The following is a 25,443-nucleotide window of genomic DNA, read 5'->3' as shown; positions in this document are numbered from 1 at the left end:
ATCAGAGCAGACCGGGCTTTTTTTTTTTTTGGGGAGGGGTGGGGGGCTTAAAGTGACAGGTGCTGAAACGGAGCGTTTCAGACGAGGGTGAATAGAGGTTTATTCAGACCAGAAAGTGTGAGAAAAATAAAGCGTTTTTTTTAAATGTTTTTTTTACGTTTCATGTTTTACGTTTAAACCACGTAAACCTGCTCCGTTTGGAAACCCCAGAACACGAGTGTTGGATCTGAGCACCAGCGTGACACGTCCCCTTTAATATTCATCACGCTGTAGACCGGTGCGTCTCGGCCGCGTACCGCTGACTCTGCAGGTTTTCATTCCCTCCAAACACTTTTTTTTTTTTTTATACCAGAGGCGCGGAACGAATCAGTGGAAATCTGACGGCTGAGAACCACTGCTGTACACGATGATTACGCAGTCAAATTAGTGCTTCTTAGTAACCCAGTTACGCGTGCACGGCACATTAGGCATGCAGACCGCCGTCCTGACCCCCACCACCTCTCGGCGTAATGATCCGTGAACAATTACGCCGCCACATAATACATCAACAAAAGCTTTTTAGCCAAACACATAATTTACATTTTTTTTTTTTTTTTTTTTTGAAGGCTCGACAGCGGTGTGTGACATTTCACGTGAACTTTTAGTTCACAACACCTACACGGCACGTTAATTAACACACTCGCCCTTCCCGAGAGATTCATGTAACGCAATGTATCGTTTGTGTCACACGGCAAATGAAACCGAATATGAATTCAAATACGTGGACATTTCTAAATTGAAGTCTCGGGCTAAAAGCGCCATTTTTTTTTTTTAACTTGAGCCCATTCTTTAGCTCCAGCTCCATTTGAATTACCATAAATACTTGTCCCGCTCTGACGCTAAATTATTAAGCGCAATGGAACTGGAGGGCTTTGCTTTTGGGCTCCCATTGAAGATTTATCTCGTGGTGGGAGGCGGCCGGCATTGTAATCAGAGGACCTAATCTCCCGCAGATGGAGGTCGGGCTGGCCGGTCTTCTCAGGGCTGTGGATTCATCATAACTGGGAGGAGGTCTGGGTAATATAATTCCTCCATCCATGAACACAGGGCCAGAATGTGTATGTGTATGTGTGTGTGTGTGTGTGTGTGTGTGTGTGTGTGTGTGTGTGGGGAGCTTCTCAAGATGACAGTCTTTTCCCCCCTCTGGTTCCGTTAATGCAATTTTGCAGGGCTCGACCTTATGGGCGTCCGCAGCGTCCTCTTTCTTTCTTTTTTTTGTTGTTGTTGTTGTTGTTGTTGTGTGTTATTGTTCCGTCTGCTCGTGTGCGGTCTTATCTGTGTGACGCCACGCTACAAAAGGCATGAAGGGAAGAAGTAACTCAACACAACTGACCCCAGCCACCTTGATTAATCACAGCACGGCTGGCTGTGTGCGGAGTCGAGAACATCTGCCTGACATGTACTCCCTTCTACCCGAAAGACACACACACACACACACACACACACACACACACACAGGAAGGAAAAAAAAAAAGGTGCCCTATAGCCGCAGCGCCGCTTCAGCTCCTGCGGCTATTGCTGCTGATAAACTTGGCCGGCTAATTGCAAGTCAAAAGCTGTTAGCAACTCCGGGTATCAGTGGCCCTGTGGGAGGGCTTTCACACAGTGAGCCGCCGCACGGCCCGTCACGCTGCCGCTAATGCGTTGTGGCATCCTCCCCCGGTGCCAGCAGATTGCCTGGGCGGAGACGGATAACGTCGGGACAAGTGCAGAGCGCTTCCCTATAGCGTCTGGTGCCGGTCACGTGGCGCGGAGCGGGGGAAAAAAAAGGGGGGACCGGCTTTTAATAAAGGTGAGGACACACCGAAGGAGCCGGCAAACACCGTCGTTTAATTACGACGGGGAAAGTCTCAAAGCAGCAGCGTTTGTTCTCGGAATCCAGCGTGGTGGAAAAGTACGGTTGTTCTACGGTGTTAAAAAAAACAAGCTCACACAGGTGAAGCGCGTGCGTGTTGAAAGGTGCAGACAGGAGGAGTCTGGCTGCAGTGTATATATATATATATATATATATATATATATATATATATATATATATATATATTTAAGCAATAGCTCATGACAGGCTGGGTATGCTGTGATTATACGAGGCCATAAAGTGAAGCCGCTTTCCCGTTTAATCCCGCTCCGCTGTGTGAGGCACTAAATTATTTCAACTCCATTAAAAAAAAAAAAAAAAAAAGATCCACTGCTCATCCGTTGAGATTAACCTTAAATGTTTCCGTTTCTATTGTTACGTTTTTTTTTTGTTTTTGTGTGTGTTTTTTTTCACACAGTCGCTTAAAACGTACAAAAATATCAATTATAGGCTCTTAAACCTTCCGGGGCCCGAACCAACCTGATGACATCATTACAGATGTTGTCTCACGTTAAGCCTGACTGGTGCAGACATACCTACACTACTGCTGAGCCGAGTCTAGTCTCCTAGAGACATGCGTAACGAGGGCGGGAAGTACAAATACAAAAGAAATACATAACTATGGCTGTACTTAATCGTTTCCAATTACATTAATAAACCAATAGTCTCTGAAATCAAATGAGTCAAAAAAAATCACGATAGACTCAACGTCGTGAGAAAGAATGTGTAACAAGTGGAGGATGTACTATATTGTATATTTATTTTTAGAGGATGTTGGACATTTAGCCTTTGTCAAACCGCAGGAAAAGGTCAGGAGATGGGGGGGGGCTACACGGATCGGACCGGAAACCCGACAGTAAGTGTCGCAGATATCTACGAGCAACCGGACCCGGTGCGCCGGCGAAGCACGGAAAAAGGTCTCTGCAAAAAAAAAGAAAAGAAAAGAAAACGGTAAAAAAAGAGAGAGAATAACACAGCTTTTAGTTCCTAGTTCTGTCAAACAGACGACGTGTTTCAAAGTCAAAGACGCCACGTAACAAAGAATACATCTGTGCATGCCGCCTGGCGCGCATTTCCGAAAATCACCCCGGATTTCACTTTCAAAATTGAAATATTCGCTGAATTAATTTGCCACAATATTCGGCCAAATTGGAGTTTCCATTTAGGGGGATAACATATGTACCAAATGAGCTCTAAATGAAAGCTGACATATGGCTAGCATTACCGGGCGCGTGTGTGTGTGTGTGTGTGTGTGTGTGTGTGTGTGTGTGTGTGTCTCGGAGCTGTTTATGAAGCTTTTCCTCCACGTGATGGATGTACGCTGGCTTCAAGAGCAGCGCAACCCATGAGTTCATTTAGCTCCGTTAGCTAAATGAGCCAGCCGCCCATTAGCCTGTTGTTGGTAGGATTAATGATGCTGAGGGTGAACATGATCTGTTGTTCTGGAAAAGCTGGGACACTGGAGCCTTTTGGAAATAGTTTGTAATTAAAACATATATATATATTTATATATATATTTAATATTGCAAAGCAGCGATCTGTATAATTTAAAGGGTTGTTTGTAGGGTGGAGGTAGAACTCTCGGCGAATAAAACCAAATCAGGTGGACAGCTGAACATTACACCTTTTTTTTTTTTTTTTATTGTTGCACGACTCGTTCCAGAACCACAGGCTCTTATGATGCGGCTATAAAAGCCTCCGCTCTTGTGGGAATTCTTTCCACGTGTTTTTTCGGGAACCTCCTGGCTTGCAGGGATTTGCTCCAATCCGGCCACAAGAGGGCGCCGCTCACAGTTGGTCCTCGGCGCTCTGTGCAGGCAAACTGGGGGGGTGGCCTGTGGCCTGTGGCCTATGGCCTGTGGACCTGGCTTTGCACACTGCGGCCACTTTAATGTAGAAAAGGATCTTCCCCAGAATCCACTTATATCAATGTATTGCTGAAGCATTAAAGCCTCGGACAGAGCTTCCGTCTTTGCGGGACAGCTGTGGACGCGTCTCCATTGGTTCAACAGTTGTGGCCCAGATCTGTTATATTGGGCAAATATGTTAATGACCTCTGGCAGTCAGTGGACTCCAACGACTCCAGTGGAAACGGGCCTTTGGAGCGGTGGGCTTCATGTCGGACTAACGAGAATTGGATTTCGTAAACGATTGTCCGTCGGACGAACGGACGGTACACCCGAAAGGCGGAGACACTGATGTCCGACGTGAGTCACCTCAGACGTAAATGTTAGGCAGAGAGATCAGACCTCGGGGGGGCGGGGGGAGATCAGAATAGATCAGAATTGAGCATTAAACCCTGTAATGTGTACATAGCCTCATATAGAAGTGTGGCAGGGAGGAAGGAGCCTTCAGCTAGGAAACAGTGTGTGTGTGTGTGTGTGTGTGTGTGTGTGTGTGTGTGTGTGTGTGTGTGTGTGTGCAGGATGACACGGAGGTAATGTGCAGACACAAGGGCTTATCTCTACCTTCAGATGGCTTCTATGAGTCACAATGCCGGGGGTGGGGGGGGTGGGTGGAGTTTTGGTCTCTTGTTACTTATAGTACCCCCTGACATACTCGCAGCCTTTTTCCTCCATCCTCTTCTCAGCTTGTTCAACGAGGGTGCATTAATAAAGTCTCCTGCACGCACACACGCACACGCACACACACACACACACACACACTGTGCACACGCAGGGTTGGCTTATCTGCTATAGGCTCTTGATGCACACTGCAGTTATTTCCAAAGAAGAAAGCACAAAATAAATAAATAAAAGTGCCAGCAAAAGAAAAAGAAAGTGACAGCCTCTCACCTATTTTTACTCTCAAAGTTGAAGAAGAAGAAAAAAAAACAACACTCTGTGGGTTGGCAAATATCCAAATGAGAAAAACTCAAAATAAAGCTTTATTCAGGGAAGAAGTCTGGGAAATAGTTTTAGATTAAAATGCTGTTAAAGGTTCCGTCTCAAGTCAAGAGGCCAGCAGGCGCTGCAGCGCTTTGTGCCGCCTGTATTCTGCATCTGTAGTGCTCCCATTAAGAAAACTACCGCCGTGCTGCAGCCACAACAGTACATCATCAGAATAGATCCGGGTCGCTTTTTTTTGACATGGGAGAAATGTGTGTTTGTTTTTTTTTTCTGCCTCACTGTGAATCTTGGAACGTCTGTGTTCGGGGGGTTCGCTGTATTGAACTTGTCATGACTCGAGCGTTTTTTTTCCCCCGGGCCTGAAGGGCTCATTTTAAAATTAGCCTCCAACGTTCAGCGGCGGGGAGGCGCTGAAGCGAGCCCACTCAATATCACACGGCCCGGCGCCTTGTCTTTAATGGGTAATGAAATGTGATAAACGACGCGCTGAGGCCAGCCCATCCCAATGCAACAAGCACAGCACAACTCACCGCAACCGGAAGCCCCTCCCACATTCAGTCGGTTGACCCGGGTGGCGTCGTTACAAAGCTTCATAACGGTCTATCTATAGAATATATTACACGTTGTACGGTTTTGGGTCTTTCAGGATCCGTAAAGCAACTGTCTGTTGTCCGAACCCAAGTATTTTTACAGTAAAGTCACGTAAATGTAAACTTTCGTAACTATAAGGACAAGTTGCAGTCACAAAGCAGTCAGAATTCACGTTTTTACACTCACACCGACACAAATCTATGTTCCTCCCCAAATATTTCATAAAAGCAGATGTTAGAATCGCTTAAGAAAACGTCAGATTTGTGTTATTTTAGGTGTGTCGTCCCCCCCCCCCCACAGGATAGAGCTCTATCCATATTGGAAAGCCATCGACTGCTATGAGTTTAATTGATAGTTTGATTTGTTTCTCCGCTGGTATCTTTAGATTTTATTGAAAAGATAACAGACAGTGTGAGGCAGCGTCCATTAGGATCAGTCCAGTACTTCAAAGTGACAATGTGTTGGACCACACAACCGACGTGAGTGAAGTCAGTGTCTGATTGTAATAATAATAATAATAATAATAATAATAATAATAGAGAAATGTTTCTGCCAAAGTATTGTTTCAACCGCCCGTCTATGTTTTTAATTAATTCTATTATCACAATCAGATGAGCCAAAAGTTGAATTTTAAACTACCGTATTTTTCGGACTATAAGGCGCACTTAAAATCCTTAAATTTTCTCAAAAATTGACAGTGCGCCTTATAATCCAGCGCGCCTTATGTATGGTCACTTGTTGTGCTTATTGATCGATTTTATGCGGTACAATGCGCTCAAAAATCTGCCGAAATGTGTAAGTACGACTTTGGTAAGCGACGAAGCCGCTCCGCTCAATGGATATTCGGAGCATTACGGTACGCTGTGTCACTACCTGATCGGCCCCGTAACAGGAATGTAATGTCTAAACTAAAAGTCAAAATCGATCAATAAGCACAACAAGTAACCATCGGTCGCAACCGTCGTCCGAGCTTTCACCAAAGCTGGAATCATCACTGAACAGCCAAGTACCGATAACGGCAACAAGACTGACTCGGAAAATGACGAGAGGGATTCGGGCATTCTTGATGCCGAAATCGCACAGCTGTTTCACTCAGACACTGAAGATGAAGAATTCGATGGATTTGTGGAAGAGGAATGAATCGATAAGTGAGTGTATTTTTCTGTACTGGTATTTGTTGTTACAACTGAGTTGAATAAAGTTTGATTTACCGGACTGTGTTGTTTTGCTTAATGCGCCTTATAATCCGGTGCGGTTTATGTGTGGACATAGACACGTTAATTCACAGTGCGCCTTATAATCCGGTGCGCCTTATAGTCCGAAAAATACGGTAGGTGCTTCTTTTTTTTTGAAGAATTAATATATGAAATATTTCTGTTGTTGGGAGACAAGCCTGTACAAAATAGAGCTGTCACATCTGTCCTCTCCCTGAGGGCTGTTTGCCTCCGAGTGCAGCGTATGAATATGCAGCAGAGTTGTTTCAATAGCAGCGCAACCTTTACGTTACATGAGAATGCATCGCTTGACAAGATTGTCTGGTTAAATCCATATGATCCTTTCTATATGATATGATGTATAGATGAAGTAATTTATGCACAACTTTAAGCCTTAATGTAATTTATACAGATGAGTTATATAAGAACGCTCCCCCTGTGCAGTTGTCATGAATGGAGAAATTAGCTTTAGAGGCCAAAAAACGCTTTTTTATTCCAGGCTGGAAACGTGTTTCTACTGTAAAGTTTAACATGGAGGTCTATGGGGAATGACTCGCTTCTGGAGCCTCAAGTGGCCCGTTTGAGGAACCGCGGGTTTTTGCGCTCGGCACCAGACGTTAAACTTTCTTATGAATAGTCTCTTTTTGGGGACATCTCGCTGCCGGCAGAATTTATTTGCTCACAAAGCACAATCTTGGACAGTCGGCTTTTAAAACCTCCTGGTAATTAGTCAAGACTGTCCGTCTCACAAAACCAAACAAAGAACCAAATTAAACGGAACTAAAATGTTCTGTGACTGCGTTTTAGATTGAAACTTCAAGTTCCTTATTTTAGTTTAATTCATAAAAGAAAAGAAAATGCAAACCTGTCATTATACCCCCTCTCTCCCGTTGGAACCCGCTGTACAGTACAAGGAAAGGTTATTAAATTTGTTATTATTACAGAGTGGAGGGTTGAGTTTGTCTTATATATCAATAAAAATGACACACAGGCTGTTAACGTCGTCTAAGGTATCCCGTCACTTTCAACACCATCAACAGCGCAAAAAAAAAAAGCGACACCGCGACACGTCTCCGTGCTTCGCCGTGTAATTATGCGAGCCGCCTATAGTACAATCCGTTATGATTGTAATTGACTGGGGAAAATAATAACGGCGTAATCACAGCCTCTAATATGCCCTGCAAGTTGTTGTGATCCCACTTTAATTTACTTAATCAACCGACGAGACCGGTTATTGTTCTCTCTCAGCTCGGATCCCCCCCCCCCCCCCCGAGAGCCTGAGAGGTGATAATGGACGCCGGTGTTCTGTCAGCGCCTGCCTCACACACATCAGGTGAGCGAGGCGTCTCTTTGACCAGCAGGGGGCGCGGTGCGTTCAAAAAGGGGAGCGTAACGGGAGCTTTTTCGCCGCTCCCTCGTAGCCACTTTGATTCATATGCGTGAGTTTTTATGATCGTTCCATTGATTTTATCCGAGGCACAAGAGGATAATCCAATCACGAGTACATATGGAGAAGCCCAAAAATGAAGCTTTTATGCTTTCCCCGACGTTGCGACCGCGGCCACTCTCCGGTATTACTGGAAAGAGTAAAGGGGATTAACATTTTCTAAATTGACATGTCGAGACAGAGGAAATCGGGTTTACTGTACCTTAACAATGTCTTCATTGGAGGACTTGCACTGCACAAAGGCGGAGACGTCGGTGACCGCTCCGTTCATCTCTATGGAGACCATTTTGACAGGAATGGCCACGGTGCGTCCGGTCAGGATGGCCGTGTTGATGATCTCGGTGTCCTACGGAGAGATATAAAAAAAACAACATAGATATTCACGAAACAGTGAGAGGTAGAGAGTGATTTTCCTTGATATTTCATCAGCATTCACTGATGTCCACTTTCACAGGTGAAGCTCTCAGTGGCAGACCACGGCTCATTCCACTGAGACGTCTTTCGTTGGATTTAATCAACTGACTTCACATTTCCAGCGCGCTGTCCTCCCAGTGAGCAGCTGGAAGTAACTGAAATTGGACATAATTTGGGGGGGAAAATAATAATCTTAACCTTTATTATTCAAAGGCAAACCCATTTTAAAATGTGGCGAGTCGCAGCATCTCGCTAGATTTTTAGGCCGCATAAAAGATGTGACATTTACGGTACCGATTCAAAAGGCCTGATGCAAATATCCAAAAGTGGAAATTTGACTTGGTTGTTAGAGGAGATGTTCTTTTTTTGTCACAGCGGGAATCTCATTATATGGATGCCTCTTGTTAAAAATGTCCACGATGACTCCGGAAATGCAACAGGAAGCGTTGCTGTCACCCTGATATGTAAGAGCAACTTACAAAAATACAGAAAAAAAAAAAGATGATTTCATACATTTTCAACCACGTATGCTTTATAAAGTTGGTTTTAATTGGACCAAATAAGAGCAAAGAGAATTTCTCAGCCGCTCACATTGATGGATCTCTCCATAGTCAATTTGGGGTTTGGTAATGAATTTGCTTATGAACAAACAATATATTAAAATAATCTTAAATGAGGAAAACTATAGTTTTACGCACTGATGAATATAATCTTTGAATTCTGATGAACAAGGCCAACATTGTCATCCCATCTGCATTTTTATTTTGAATGCAGTCGGATTGCAAACAGCCAATTAAAATACACACCGGGCCTTCAGTTGCAGCTTGTATCAATTCATTATTTATTTCGCAAAAATCATGTAAGCTGCAAGTTTTCTCATTTGTGGCACACGAGTAGCCCAGGAGAGAGGCCACGTATGTATATAACTACTGAAATCAAAAATAGCATATTTAATTATCTGCCACCCAACGCTGATCTTACCGTCTTAATGAGGGTAGAGAATATGGGACTGTCCAACTCTTTGTTTATTTCATTAAGGGAATAGTATACACAGACTCAGCATTTGTGTACCCTTAAAGGTTCTCTATTTGATATCCAGGGCCCTAATATAATATTATAATAACTATGCCGTGTAAAGATAAGGAGAAGGAAGTCGCTCTCCCTCTGTGTCGGTTGTATTCCAGAAAATGAAGGAGGACCCAGGATAGAACCTTGGGGAACTCCATTTAGTACAGTAAGAAAGCTGGAGCTGTTTTCACACACATTGAGACTGACACAGGAAAAAGCAATGCACACGAATGATTCATCAGACGTTCCTTTTGTTGTTGAACCTCTGTTTGACCTTGAGACAGATCAATAAATAAGGAACGCAGAGCTCCGCTTTTTGTATCGGGAATCAATAACCTCAATCACAATCTCAATCTTCACTGCAGCAGGAAGTTAAGTTAACAGCATTAGTACAGAGAAACTATTTAACAAATAAGGATGTAATCTGTCAGAGCCAGCAGGGGTTTGTAGTATCTAGTGTTGACGACATTAATTAAAACAACTCAACATAGCGGGAAAACGTCCGAAACGTCAATCAGCGGCCTCCATACGGCACGATCTGGGACAGAGAATATGATTTGTGAAGCTTTCTAAACCGCCATCATAACTCCAACAGAGCTCCTCCCAGTGAGTCCAATCAGAGCTTCACTCAGCCACACTCTTTGTTTCTGGATAATGATCCATGCTTTATGAATCCTTTGAAAATGGTCAGAAACAAATGAATCTATTCTGACTGAGTCTTTTCTGAAGCAAAATCTGCTCAACAACTTCAGTTAAATGTGTTTTTTGTTTCCTAAAATATAGGCAGAGTGGCTTTGTTTGTTTGTTTATCTGTGTTTTTTTTTGGATGGTTTATGAAACGTGGACACTTTATGAGATGCAAAGCTCAGCAGACCTCTGTGGATAATTGACTGGACTCTGGGGCGAAATCCTAATTGAAAGACATCATCCCAAAGCTATAGTTGCTGTTTTGGCATCTGGTAAGCATTACCACACAACACACATTACGATCACACGTGTGCTACTAAGGGAGCACTAATTATGCTTACCTGAATTCAGCTTGGAACAAAAAATCAGTCATCGCGGCACTAAAGCTATCATTTCACTTAATTACTATCTTCTCTACAAAGCAGCAAACGAGTTATTAGAGAGCCTGTTTAGTTGTAATTCAAACTAAACTAATGAGTTTATTTTGGCTACATTAGATGTATTTTATTAGTTCCCTTATGTGAGAAATAAGCTGAGCTCTCATCTACTGAAATATATTTTTCCATTTTACACACATTATAGTAGATCCAACAGGGTAAACGTTAAAGATAGAACATGTACATCCTCAAGATCTAGTTGAGTCTATTTGATACAAAAGTGTACAAAATGTGTTCCCTAATCTATCATACATATATATATATATATATATATATATATATATATATATATATATATATAATGTATACACATATGAAAACATCATTCATTTATATTTGTATATGTATATATCATTACTATTTTTGTTTTTAAGTTAATTCAGCTTTGACAATTTCTATTTTATGTCCCTGCTGTGTATTTATACCTGCTGTTTATTGTGCTTTTAGTTCTCAACTATGTATTACATTTAGTGTTTGAACTATTTATACATATATATATATATATATATATATATATATATATATATATATATATAGACACATATATATAGACATATATATATATATATAGACACATATATATATAGACATATATATATATATATATATATATAGACACATATATATAGACATATATATAGACATATATATATATATATATATATATATATATATAGACACATATATATAGACATATATATATATATATATGTTGTGAATATTTATCTGTAAAACACATTAGACTGCCTGTATATCTGTGAAGGAAACAATAAAACAGAAATGTGTGCATAATCTCAGTTTAACTCCCTTCACTCATTCACACGGTTTATTAAGACCAAAAACCAGCTTCCTGTCTGAACCGCGTGAACAGATTACAGCTCAGTCAACGTATTTGCGGTTCTTGTAATCCGCTGAGGTTACTTAACGCGCGACGCGCTATTTTAACGCTCGGTTGAACTCCTACGACTTTCAACGGCGTCTGAATAATGTACACAACGCCTTTTTTCCAGATGTGCATCTCGACGCGACTGCACAAGGATATATATATATATATATATATATATATATATATATATATATATATATACACGTGTACAAATGTGATGCGTGACCTCGAACACAAAACACAATTTCTTATTTAACGTCATCGTAGCTCGGCGATGTAGCGCAGAGCAGCTAATGGAGTTGTTGGGGGAAAAAAAATCTGGCATGACGGCTCTGCATCATCCCTCCTAAGAAGAACATCGAGGGTAAGAGGGCTTTGGCTGCTTCGTGTTAACAGCGGCCTAAACTGTGTGGCAAGCCTCAGGGTTGATTTAACCTCTCCATTCCTTTCACATTGTAAACCCCCCCCCCCCCCCACCCCCTTCCTCCCCTATCTGCAGCAGGTCAATCTGTGGTCCGCCGTCTATAAAAAGCCTCTTCTTCTATTCTCGATTCTGTCGATTTGACCAGCTCTGCTTTTCGTTCCTCGTCTCGCTCCTTCTTCACGAGTTTCGGTGGAAAAAGGAACAGCGCGCGGGGGGGGGGGGTGTCCCGTCCTAGACCAACTTCTCCATCGCTTTGGTGGAGAAACAAAACTTCTCCATCGCTTTGTTTGCGCAAAATGCATCCTGTTTTGTATTTCGGAGAGACTGAACCACCTCCCATCTCTTTAAATCAGCAGCTTCTGAAAAAAGCGCCGATCTGTCACACACACACACACACACACACACACGCGGCTGAAAAAGAGCTGGACGGTTCACACCTTCAGCGGGAGAACGTCCGGCTTGAGATTCGGTCTTTTGTTCCAGTGTTTGTTACATTTCACTTGAGTTCTGTCCGGAACGCTTCATCTCCTCGACCAAACCGGCCCGTTTAAAATAAAAAAAATAAATAAAAAAAAAGCTCTGGAGACAGATTGGTTGATTTAGGAATGCGCGGCGGTCATCGTCTCCGTTCTAATTAAACTCTGAAGTCAAACGTAAAAAAAGCGTCACTTTTGTATTTCAGGGCCGTCTTGTGTCCTTGTGAAGGGCTGAGAGATAAGCTGCAAGGGTCCAGCCGTCCAACTTCCACAGCGGTTATCACCGCTCCTTCCATTTAACAATCCATCACAGTTATTAAATCATTCACCCCCCCCCCCCCCCCCCCCCGAGACATTATTAATAACGGCGAAGACGCTCCTCTTTAGATTTGGGAGAAAAAAAACAAAACAGATCTTTACGTAGTTTCGCATCGATTCGACAGAGGTCGGGGGGGGGGGGGGGTGATTGATAACTCGCTCTGATCTAAAGTGAGCCGAGGTGAGCGAGTGAAGTCGTTACTCGATTACCCGACTGTACGTCGCGCAACCTCAACGCTCCACACCACCGTCCCGTTAAGCCTCTCAACAAGCCGCCGCGGTGATAGAGACGGTCCGTCCGCTGTGATAAGACCGACTGTTGTCACTTCATCGATCACGTATAATGAGGTGTTACCATTGTTGGGCTGTGTCACTTCTCCTGGTGGTTGGGGGGGTGGGGGGTGGGGGGTGGTGGTGAGACATCCACTTTATCTTTTGATATAATTTACAATCCAATTAGTCAGCGAAACTTGAAATGATGAATTAAACCTCATCTTTCCAGGCGACCAGCAGGTGACCAACCAGCGGGACTCCGGCACGACTGAAAATCAATAAACGTTGCCCGGATGATGAAAGTCTGAGTCGGACTCTCTCTCTCTCTCTCTCTGTTTTTACTTTGCCGGTTGAAAGACTGAGCAGCCCGAGTTGGTCTGAAATGTGGGTTTTGATGTGAAATGTGTGACTCTTTGTACCAGTGAACAACGTCAGCGCCACTAGTTTAACTAATTGGAAGCATTCCGGGGATTCCCAGGGTGCGGAAAAAAACGTCCTGAAACGATCAAGCCTGACTGGTCTTTTTTTTCCGTCGCAAATCTTCGACAAGGACGACTTCTAATGTCCTTAAAAATCCTCAAAGTATCTGAGACGACAACGATACCGGAGCGTTTTCTAGTATTAACACGAATCCTGGTGCCTCGAGACCACAGCTAAAAAAAAAAAAGCATTAAAAATCATACAGCAACACTAACTACCGAGTAATACAGAGTAGAGAGGGGACAGGCAGCTGCGCCATCTTGCTTCAGAATGTAAAATTTTTTAACCAACGGGAAAGTCGCCTCAAACACACCTGGGCGACGGGACGCACGTTCCCAGAGGGCCGGAGATAAGAAGTGGGCCGTAATGTCGCGACAGATGTACTCGACACCATAGCATCGTCAGAACGGCAGCTCGAGTGCATTTAACGGAGCTTTAGGTGGAGAACCGTTGGGAGTCGTGCAGATGGCTGGCAGGGGGGGGGGGGGGGGGGGGGCGCTACTGACCAAGGAAGAAGAGATCCAGAGCTCTGAAACCACGACGACGCTCAGCGGTGATGCGCTTCCCGTCTCCTCGTCTCAAAGTCCATTCTCAGAAGCAAACTTTTTCGAGTATGTTTTTGATCAGATGTCTGTAATAAGGTCCGTGAAAACCACACGTCACGAGGGTTTGGACGTTTTTTTTTTTTTAATTTTCCCGCTCAAACCACAGAAGAGGAAGAAGAAGAAGAAGAAGAGAGAAGAAGAGACGTAGCCGGAGGTACAACAAAAGGGAAATGAATCAAGCGAAGGAGCTGCTTGCTTGATTCATTTCCCTTTTGTTCCCTGTAATCTGTTTACCTCCTTCACTAATTGCACCTTTCACAAGGCGAGGAGAGGAGACCCAATTAAAAAAAAAGAGGAACAGATAGAGTGTTCCAGGATCGGTTGACTTTCTCAACAATCGGCAAGTCAAGTCAAGACGTTGATTCGATTTAGGCGTAACGAGGATCCGTCCGCACCGCGTCGGATACGTGATATTGTTCCTCACTTACGAGCGCGAGTGTCATGAAGACAGGAGTCGCGATGAAAAGAGAACGAGTGGGAGCGTCATTAGTGGGATCGAATAACCCGTGAAGATCGTACAGATCTGTGATTACGTTTCCCCTCACAATCTGCACAAACAGGTTTTTGTGCTACTTGGACGTCCCGAGCTTGATGCGAAGGTTCCGGTACTGATCCGTTTATTTTATGAAATAAACTCTCTGCTCTGTCCTGCGTTCCTAAAGGCTGCTCTCTGTGTTTACGGAGCTAAGCGGTGAAACACTCTACCCTCAGAGCAGACGACTCCCACGAATACATGGAAGAGACTGTTTGATAGTATCAGTGTTTATGTTCCGTTGTATTGCGATTGTACAGTGATGTTGTCGTTTTGCTTTTTTGTTAAGCACTTTGGGCGGCACCTTTGCATGAAATGTGCAAAATGTATTCTTTTTATTTTAATGATTTTAATTTAGTTTTAATTTCAATTTAATTTTAATTTAATTTTAATTTAATTTTAATTTAATTTTAATTTAATTTTAATTTTAATTTTAATTTTAATTTTAATTTAATTTTAATTTTGATTTGAACTTAATTTTAATTTAATTTAATTTTAACTTAATTTGAATTTAATTTTAATTTAATTTTAACTTAATTTTAATTTTAACTTAATTTTAATTTAATTTTAACTTTATTTTAACTTAATTTGAATTTAATTTTAATTTTAATTTAATTTGAATTTAATTTGAATTTAATTTGAATTTAATTTGAATTCATTTTAATTAATGTTGTTGTTAATATTGCTGTTATTCTTGTTATTATATTGTTTGCTGTTCAACACACCGCAACTGAATTTTTTGTACTGATTTGATCTGTTTAAGAAAACAATATATATGTAGAAAACCAGACTATATTGTAAATAATAATCGCACTGCAGAGTTTCAAGCTGTAAAGGAACCAGCCAGGTAGAACAAAGCGTAGCTTTCCTGCGCTGTGCAGCCGTACAATGTGTCGGGTATTTAACGAGGAACACGGCTAATATGAGATTCAACCCACTCACGATATCCACAGCAAAAATATGTCGTTATGCATTGAAAGTTTAAGGCAAAAATGTCAGCGAGACGACGTCAAGTCCTTCATTAAATGTGTCTGACTTGAACGCTCGTCACATCCATGCCAGTCTGTCGGTCGCGCCGCTCACCATGGCCAGAGGAATGATGGCCTGGATGTCCCGCTGCACCACCGTCAGCTCCGTCACCACCTTCTCTGAGTCGGGAGGCGGGTTCTGCCCCTTGTAGTCGATGTTCCAGTTGATCCGTCTGGTCACCGAGAGGCTGGTGAAGTTCTCCATCTCGAAGTCCAACTGCATCACCTCCACGTTGCCCAAAACCTCCCTGCGAGGACAAAAAAAAGTAAAAAAAAATACAAAAGACAAAACAGAATTAAAACAAAGTCAGACGCTGCAACACGTTCGTGAAACTCATGAATCTGTTGACTTGGATCGTTTTTAATTATTCAAGAGGCCATTTTTTTTTTTCTTCTGAACTGTCGACACGCCGCAGTTATTTTGACAGTTTTCCGTGAGTTGAATGAAGAGATAATGTATTCACGAAGGCTTCGACAGCTGTGGAGCCCAGTGCGTACTCGCCACATGATGTATTTTAGTATTTGCCCTTTATTCAAAGTTATATTCTATATATATATGTATTTGAAGGCGATGTCACAAAGGAGAAAAGCTTCACGAAATGCCATCGTTCTCCGCCCCGCGTACGTTTTATAGTTCATTACTTGATGTAAAAAATAAATAAATAAATAAAAATAACGACGTTGGGGTTCTGACGTGTAAAACACAAAAGCTTTACTGCTAGTGGATTCGGTTAATACCATTTTGTCGGCCAGCAATTATGATAAGAGGTTTTTTTTTTCTTTTTCGGTTTTACATCTTCCTTGATTAAATGAAGTCAAGGTGAAGAAGCTGAAACTCCGCTCAAGTCTTTTACAATCTAATAATGCAATTTAATACCTTTAGTGCCGTAATCCCTGTTTGTTTGGTCGTCTGCTCTCGAACCCTGAATACTGAAAGGACTTCAGGCACCCGGATTGAACCTCGCGTCTCATCCCGTCTTCCACAGAGGTGGATCTGAATATTCTGCAGAACTAGTTCACACAAATGTGACTTATGGGAGACTGGGTTTCACTTAGCAATAGATAAAGCTTCACCGTGTCGGACATCTCCCCTTTAAAAAAAAACATTTATTAGTTCGCCGCTAAAACAAAAAAAAAAAATCAGATCAGACGTTGGACTTATTAATTGTCCTGCAGGTTTTATCGCGTTGTTAAGAGAGAGAGAGAGAACGGCCGTGACTAACGAGAAGTGACAGCTTCCTAATGGCGTCCCTGCTTACTTAGAAGGAGTTATCGTATGAATTAATCAGCGACGGTCTCTGACTGAAAACAGTGTGCAGGGCTTGTCAATAAACAATCACCGCTCCCTAATCTCCGCGAGCTTCGCTTTCTATCTTCAGGCCCGAGCGCTGGAGCTCGTGCGAGGGGATTGCAAATTTGGACTTCTGCCTCGAACTTCTCCAAATAAGCGTAATTGCGGCGGCTGCAGATTTTCGCTCCCGGGCGCCCGATCGATGGTTTTGAGGTCGGCGACTTGATTGCTCCGGTGGGCCGTGCCCGTGAAATATTTGAGCGGTTTTCTCTTTCCTTTTTTTTTTTTTTTTGCTTCTCTCTGCAGGGTGTGAGACCTCCGTTTCGCTTGTTTGCAAACGCGCCAGAGAGATGCCGAGGCGATGACACGGCCCTCGTTGTTGTGAAAATCCTGACTTTTTTTGGATGGGGGGGGGGGGGGTTTGTGATCCTGGAGTTCAACAAGCCTAACGTGACGCAAAGAGGCAAATTAAATCTCTGTCCACCTGTGACGGGAAGCATCCCCTGCCTCAAAAAGCTCACCTTTAACCGAGAGCGAGGCGCTTCGCCGTCTGTCCTTCGCAAAAAAAAAAAAAAAAGCAAAGAACCTGTCCCACCATTGAGCCCCGGGGAGCCCTTTAATGAAAGCTGGATCAAAACTCTCTGAACGAGCCTCCGCCCACAACCGCTTCGTCTCGGGGAACGTCGGGACGAGAGATCTCGGCCTATTTGTCTCGACATCACTCACTGAAAACAAACACTCCCCCCCCTCCCCGTCTGTCTGCGACTCGCTAAAGCTGTCATCAATTACGGCCCACTGGAGTGAGTGCATGCGCCGCCGCTCAATATACAGTGTCGACCGCCCGCCCGCCGCGCTGGAGGGGAGGGGAAGACGATGCTCACAACGACTGTTTGAGAGTGAAAGAGAGACAATTGAAAAATAATGTAAGTGTGGGGGGGGGGGGGGGGGGGGGGGAATAAAAATGGCATTTTGTCCTTCATATCTCAAGCAATGAGCCACAGTTACACTTGGCATTTTGACACAGTTTCTGAGATCTGAATCAGTGATGTGGTATTTCCTAAAAAAACAACTTCTTCTTCTTCTTCTTCTGTCTTTCTGCGCACAGCATCAACCAAACGGTCCGTGACGGTATGTACTGTAGTCACTGGGCGTTTCTTCTAGTAGCTGCTGCGTTACGGTCTCATTACCAGTCCTCAGGGCACGTCAGTGGGACTATCGGGTGACCTTTTCGTCAGAATAACTAAATTATGCACGTGTCAGCTAATTAATGTCACCAGTTCCTACGGTTTCAGAGGAAGGGAATGTGTTTTTATGAGCTTTCCTGTACTCCGTTATCAATAATTTTCCAATATTAAAATGAACAATGTAAATACTTCAGGTAACCATATATATATATATATATATATATATATATATATATATAGATATATATATATATATATATATATATATATATATATATATATATATATATAGAGAGAGAGAGAGAGAGAGAGAGAGAGAGAGAGAGAGAGAGAGAAGACTGGTGTAGATATTGAAGCTGTTAGACAATTAAATTCCACATAAAGGCATTTATAAAAGAGGAAACTTGAATGAGTGATTTCAGACCAGAGGAGGTGAGGAAGGAGGAGGAAGGTAGTAAACGTGGCTCAAAAAAAAAAAACAACCTGTCTGTTCTCGCCTCCATTAAGTTAATGATGCACCGTCTATCTGCATCGCACAGAGTATATATTCTAAAAGCCGTGGCTCGGGGCTTTTCTGGAGCTCAGGAGGATTTGGTTCTTTGATCAGAGGTCTGTTTGAACTGATTAACAGGGAAGAGTTCATTGGATCAAAGCGCCGCGAGGCAGAGTTACAACAGCGACGGCGAACAGAGGGGCTCAGAAACGGTCCGCACTTAAAGCCGGGGGGGGGGGGGGGGGGGGGATACGCGGCCATTTTTTTTTTTTTTTAAACCACATGTTCGCATCGCGTTGATTTCCGAGAACGAACGCGACACCGACTTTTAAAAGCATTTATAGCAAAGTACGGGGATGCTTTATTGTTTCTTACCGAGAATGAGATGAATATCAATTCAGTTAGCCTAGCTTAGCATAAAGACTGGAGGCAAGGGGAAACGGCTAGCTCAGCACTGGCCTTGTTGTATCAAAGTCTGTGTGAAAAGTACATATTGTGGGATTTACGCGGCGCTGGATCTATTCATCATCATTACAGTGAGGTTGCCAGGTTTTTGGTATTACTGTGTCAGGGCAAAGACGGACTGGGGCAGAGGAGTAAACTGTTGTAGTCTTATTTTCTTCCGTTTATCACTACAACTGTAACTACAGTGACTGTGTATCGGCCTCTGAGGACAGCCAAAACCAATACTGTGCCTGAGTGCAGGATGTGCAGACGACGGACCGAAGCTGCTGCTCTGCTAACGTGCTGCTCAGACAGTTGTATTGTTTTAGTGGTGTTGGTTGACCCAGTAGCCAGACTAAAAAAATTGCATTGTATGCTTCTGCAAACCACGAATACGTTGAATCGCGACGTCTATGAATTCAAGTTTCATATCAACCTTTCTACAGACCTCCTTGCGTTTCAAAACTGCATTCTCAATTATGTTGAAGATTAGGCAACAAACGCGACTTGCTTAGGTTTAGTAAATGCTCACGGTTTTGGGGTTGAAATAAGGACGTACATTTTGGTTTCACACGGGGACAGTGACAGTGGTCTTCTGGGTGAAAGTCACACGTTTTGACCCAACCATCCACCACATCCTCATCCCTTTGAATCATCTTTCATCAGAAACAAATTAGTGATACGCAGGGAGGAGATGCGCTCATTCATAATATGGGAATGTAATGTCGTGTTGGTAGACATTTTCACTTATGCTAAGCTAGGTTAGCCATACCCTGGTTCCAGCTGCAAAAGCACGAGGTTGATGATCTTCTCATCTCACCGTCAGAGAGAAAGCAAATAAATGCAAATTCCCCAAAAAACTTAAAGTGCTTCACCTAATTAGCAAGCGAATGAACATCAGAGGTTTCCATTTTCTGGTCTATATTTCTTACCGACAAAATTAAATGTAAATTTTAATAAAAGACTTTCCCTTGAGTGTGGAAACAGTAAACATCCCCTAGAGAACATCTATTTCCCTTAAAAAAAAACCTTTTCATGCAGCTTCAAAACGCAAGATGAAACAACAAAACAACACTTTTCAGTCTTCTTCAGATTCCACAATACTGCCGTCAAGAACATGTAAGAACATTTTCAATTTTAAATTGCATGCCGACATGTCGTGTAACTAGAGCTTGGTATCTTTACCTTTAAAAAGGTATCGACTGAAATAATCCAGTTCCAAGTATCACCAAAACTTCTCAAGAGTTGCACGCAGTGTGAGGAATTTTAAGTTTTAAAGCATTCCTAGTGCTGGATATTATGTGTCACAGTGTGGTTACTTGGGAAGTGTTAAACCAAGGAGTGTGGTCGGTCATTGAATGTATATTGAGTCTGTGATGGGGGTTTGAGGAATGCCAGGAGGTGTCAATCTGCGGGGGAAGAGGGTAGTTCACTGAGGTTTCTGCCCTGGACAATGGGTCAGGATCCAAGGAGGAGCTCATTGGACTTCAGCCAATCGTGGAACTGATCGATAGGTTGAGGAATGCAACTCTGGGGGGGCAAAGGAGCTGTTTGTCCCCTGAGAGAATCAGACTTCCTTCATACCATGGGGCAGATACATCAATCTGTCCTGTGGTATGAACGGGGTCTCATATTTCTTGAAATATTTGACTATCGGTAGTGTAATTTGGTTTGTGATTGTTTTGGCTTCTGTTAACAATATTAAATACTTTTGATTTTGACCTGGACCTGCTGACTCCTGCCCTGCTTGCTGATGGAACAAAGAGTGCAAAGGGGGGGGCTGCTGCTTCTTCTCCTCAGTGGCCTTCTTCTCCACTATGGCCTTCTTCCTCTCTGTTTGAGAAATTTCTGAACATTACAGCAGCTCCCAACGCGAAGATGCCTGAGCTGGCGGCTAGCGCTAGCGGCTAGCGGCTAGCCGCCGGCTAGAAGAGAAGATCATCATTGTTTGGAAAAGGAAATGTACTTATGACTTCTGGTGACTACCAATTACCAATGTTGAATGCACTTATTGTAAGTCGCTTTGGATAAAAGCGTCTGCTAAATGACTGTAATGTAATGTAATGTAATCATCAACCTCGTGCTTTTGCAGCTGGAACCAGGGCATGGCTAACCTAGCTTAGCATAAGTGAAAATGTCTACCAACACGGCATTACGTTCCCATACCATGAATGAGCGCATCTCCTCCCTGCGTATCACTAATTTGTTTCTGATGAAAGATGATTCAAAGGGATGAGGATGTGGTGGATGGTTGGGTCAAAACGTGTGACTTTCACCCAGAAGACCACTGTCAGTGTCCCCGTGTGAAACCAAAATGTACGTCCTTATTTCAACCCCAAAACCGTGAGCATTTACTAAACCTAAGCAAGTCGTGTTTGTTGCCTAAAACGGTCTCATCACTGTGTGATCGGGGAACGGCGTATCGAATGAAGTACCCTGTTGGTATCACTTTAAGGACGCTTGGTGTTGGTATTGTCATTTAAACTACACCCAGCCCTACATTCGTAACCTAGCAGCGTGTCTTGCCGGCGCACTTTCGGCTCGGCTCTTCGTCTAGCTCTGCCGCCGGCTTAACGGTGGAATGACTCTGACCTCCCGATTCCCTGCTCTTTCAGTGCCTTCTATGCAGGACAGGCGAGGCAGAAAGGGGCTTATTTCAGTCCTGCAGACGTTTTTTTTTGTTCGGAGTCATTACTGGCACTTCAAAATGTGCTCTGAATCGTTTTTTTTTTTTCCTGTTATTTAACACTGAATTATTCAGAGCAAAAAAACCACCTCATCTTATTAATGAAGTTGTTTTTTTTCTGTTGTAATGCCACAGCGGGGTTTTTAAAAACATTTTTTTTTAGGAAGGAACATTATTCACGTGAAAGCCATTGACCGCAATCAATAATGCACGGGTTCACGCGGCGTTATCAACGAGCTGCTGTGCTGAGCATGTGACCGGGGACCAGATGGAGGGTTACAGGAGAATAAATACGGTGGATAATCCCAGCAATGACTGAAGAGGGATCTGATGGAGAGACACGAAGAGAAAGAGAGATAAACAAAGAGAGGAGAGGGATGAAGGGATCGACGGTACGCCGCCTCCCGAGGGAACGCATTCGCACCTCATTTCCTCAGTTTCAGGTGAATTTGAGTAAACAAAACCAGATGTACAAACAGAAGTGGTACGAGAGAGAGTTGAGTGTGTGTGTGTGTGTGTGTGTGTGTGTGTGTGTGTGTGGGGGGGGGGGGGGTTTAAATAGTGTGCAGCTACTTATTTGCTGCTTAAATCTTGCACAAAAGAACAATTATTAAACTTAGAAAAAAACCCACATTAGAACCATGCTTATTACTGAATTGAATTGGGTAATTAGGAGAAGCAGTGTCTTGAGAATTCTTGTGTTTTGGGGCTCATTACTGCGCAAGTCTCAAAGTCTGCTCGCAGTGTCCTCCTGCAGCATGAGATGAAACAAAACGAGGCGCTGAACGTACGCCAACTAAACTGAACTATTACAATACACGACTGACCGTGGTACTGACCGAGGTACTGAGTCCGACAGGAAGTTGGCGTCAAGTCACACTGGTTCCCTCAACGAAAAAAAGCCAATTGGATTCTTTTATTGGATTTTGAATTACTGCAGAAAATAAAACACAAGTTTATGATTCTTACGGGTTTTGTTCATCAAGACAATCTTCACAAGTTAACTCCTCTTGTGTGATGTTTGACGTGTAAAGTAAAAAGCTTAACGTTTAGGCCATGAAGGAACTCCACCACAGGTCACATGACGTCACGTCTCCGCCCTCTAAACTAAAAGGAGGACTAGTGTTCTAGTGAGGACGTTTAGTCGTCTCATTTACATTTTTTTTTTTTAAATTCACCAGAGGGGGTGTTTAGGGAACTGAAATTGCAAAAAAAATGCTGACTCATGTCTGAAGTAAGCGAGGACGCGATTGAAACGATTCAGCTTGTGCGGCTCCTTTAAATCCTTTAAATATTTGGGATATTCAAGTCTGAAATCACATCAACATTTTTGGAAAGTTTGTTATCATAAATAGAAAAGCGTGATATTGTTCTAAAGTCCTCACACTTTTAACAGCACAACGACATCTCGTCCAAAACGTCCCCATGAGCATTTCCTGTACTCCGGTACTCTCCGGTTAAAATCCGGTTTAAAGCGGTTTAGGACGGGAAAGGTTCCATCTTTGGCGCCTCACGGTGGTATCGAAAGAACCACCGGGACAGAATGCAGTGCATAACAAGCCCAGATTTTGTACTTGTATTGACTCGACAATCACGTAAAAATATTCACAGAGCAGCTTTAAATTCAAAGTAACTAATATCACCCCAGGTCAGGAACATCAGCAGCTCCATAGTGCCCTCATGGCTTTTCCGGTAGTCGGCTCCCACAACAATGAATCACATTAAACGTTGAAATCCCTGTGTGATACATTAGTGATATTTATTACTTCAACCTTTTTTGAAATTCAACACCATTCTGATACAAATAAAGACTTCACCCAGACCTCCAAACTGCCTAAAATACCAATTTCCCAACACTGCAGTGCGTTTCCACGAGAGCGTCCTCAGAGGCTCGAGTGCTTTATTTTATATAAAGAGAGTTTACGCTCACATTCAATCAATTTGATGGGAATGAAGCATCAAAACACGCGGCGGTCCGTGACTTTATGGGCTTCAGACGGCTATTGTTTGGCCGTTTTTGGCTTCGGGGTGGGCACGGAATTGACTGGGTTTCTTGACAAAAATCGAGCATGACACGTTGTTTCTCTATCCGTGCGTGACCCCCCCTACTGGACATTTCACACACGGTGACAGGGTGGCAAAGATTACACGACACGGGTCACTAAATATAGCAAGGAAAAGGCTGCCTGCCAACCAAGGCGCTAAGAAGCAAAACAAGGGAGAAATGGTGCATTTCTTTTTCTCAGGTGAGGCCACTCTTGCCTTTCGTCCTCTCTGTCCCGTTTCTCCACCGGCCGCGAGGGACTCCACAGGGACGGCGATATTTAGACCGGCTGATGTCTCCCGAGGCTCGCTGATAACCAGCCCAACTCCCGCGCTGCAGCTCTTACTAATGACTTGAACGCATCGCATATTGTGATTTATGGTTCGTACATTTTGTGTTGCCTTCCCTAAGGTGGGACCGGCTCAAAAAAGGCAGGCCACACTGCACCCACACGAAAAAAAAACAAAAGAGCCACGAATAAAATGTGATGGATGTCGACTAAGCAGCTGTTGAAAAGAATCAGTTCAGTCTAGTTCCAGAGACAAAAAAAGAGAAACTTATTTTCTCACCTGCACACGGTGGCATCCATGTGGATAGTTTAGCAATAACTTCTGTACAATTTAGAGGAATGTAATTGCTTGAAGCAATCATCAACGGTATTTTCAAAATCTAACAGCAACTGGATAACCCATAAACCCTTTCCGTCGATAGTTTTCATTGTAAACACTTTCTACCAAAGAAATAGTCCCTAAAGAGAAGTGAGGAAGGAGACTATGGAAAGAAGTGTTGCTGTTGAACCGTTTAAAACGTTTCACCGCTGTCAGCATCACGTGTTTTCATCCCGTTTCCAATTATCGGAGTGGATGCAGATATGCTAAAAAAAAAAATCAAAAGGTTACGATATTGTAACCCCAGTTCTAAAAGTCGACCCTTTAAGCTGCCCCCTTCGTGTTCAGGCCTACACTAACTTGGTCACATTTAGGTTGAACTCCTTAAACAGGCCGTACGACATTTAGACTAGTTTAGACTAGACTCTAGCTTCACTGTTACCGTAAAGTTGCATTTACTGTAGAATCGGCCCAGACAGAGTCCATTACGATCCCGTCAGACACTACGGCGCTGTGATTAGTTGTTTTTTTAGTCCTTTGAGGAACCCAGCATAATTACCGCTCCTTAGACAAGATCTCATCTCAAAGGTATTTTAATGCCCGCAGTCAAAATGGTCTACCTCATCACTCCATGGTGGACCGAATTAACAGCAGATGTAGTGAGACTAAGCAGATAAGATCTCCGTTCGTTTTAACGTGCTATAAAGCAGAGGGTGCTTTAGTCACTTCTGCTGCAGGGGCCAAAAGCTGTATTTTATCTTCTGGAGCTCCTGGGGGGCATTTAGAGAGAACACTGTATGCTTTTTTTTTAAAATCCGCCCTTTAATCAGGGAGTGAACTATGACTGTTACACGCAAGGAGACCTTTTTGGAGACCTTTTGTCCATTGTTAAGGAAGACAAACATCAGCAGTGGGCAGGAATCAACAGCTCAGCTCCAGCAGCCGGTTACGGAGACGTCAGTGTGTTTTAGGCCCCCGGGGCGGTTGACTTACCCCTGTTTGACTGCTTTGTTCTTGTTCACGTCGATGGTGGTGATGGAGTGCTTGGCGCCGGACTGAATCTCCCAGTC

At 43.2% G+C, this 25,443-nt stretch overlaps 1 protein-coding gene across 1 annotated transcript in view; it reads right to left on the bottom strand.

Moving 5' to 3' along the window:
• Positions 1-25,437, bottom strand: part of tmem132e (transmembrane protein 132E) — a 56,865-nt gene extending 31,428 nt beyond the window's left edge. The window contains exons 1-3 of the mRNA XM_068711661.1: positions 25,367-25,437; positions 15,679-15,871; positions 8,198-8,341 (exon numbers count right to left, since the gene is read on the bottom strand). Of these exons, the coding sequence (XP_068567762.1) occupies positions 8,198-8,341; positions 15,679-15,846 (312 nt within the window). The 5' untranslated portion in view covers positions 15,847-15,871; positions 25,367-25,437. The remainder of the gene's footprint in view (positions 1-8,197; positions 8,342-15,678; positions 15,872-25,366) is intronic.
• Positions 25,438-25,443: the final 6 nt, after the last annotated feature.

This window comes from Cebidichthys violaceus, unplaced genomic scaffold, assembly GCF_023349555.1.
Source record: "Cebidichthys violaceus isolate CVI_PGR_0920_01 unplaced genomic scaffold, fCebVio1.0.p SCAF_166, whole genome shotgun sequence".
In the NCBI taxonomy this organism is placed as follows: Eukaryota; Metazoa; Chordata; class Actinopteri; order Perciformes; family Stichaeidae; genus Cebidichthys; species Cebidichthys violaceus.
The sequence above is the reverse complement of the archived record's forward strand: the minus strand, read 5'-3'. Positions and strand labels throughout refer to the sequence as shown.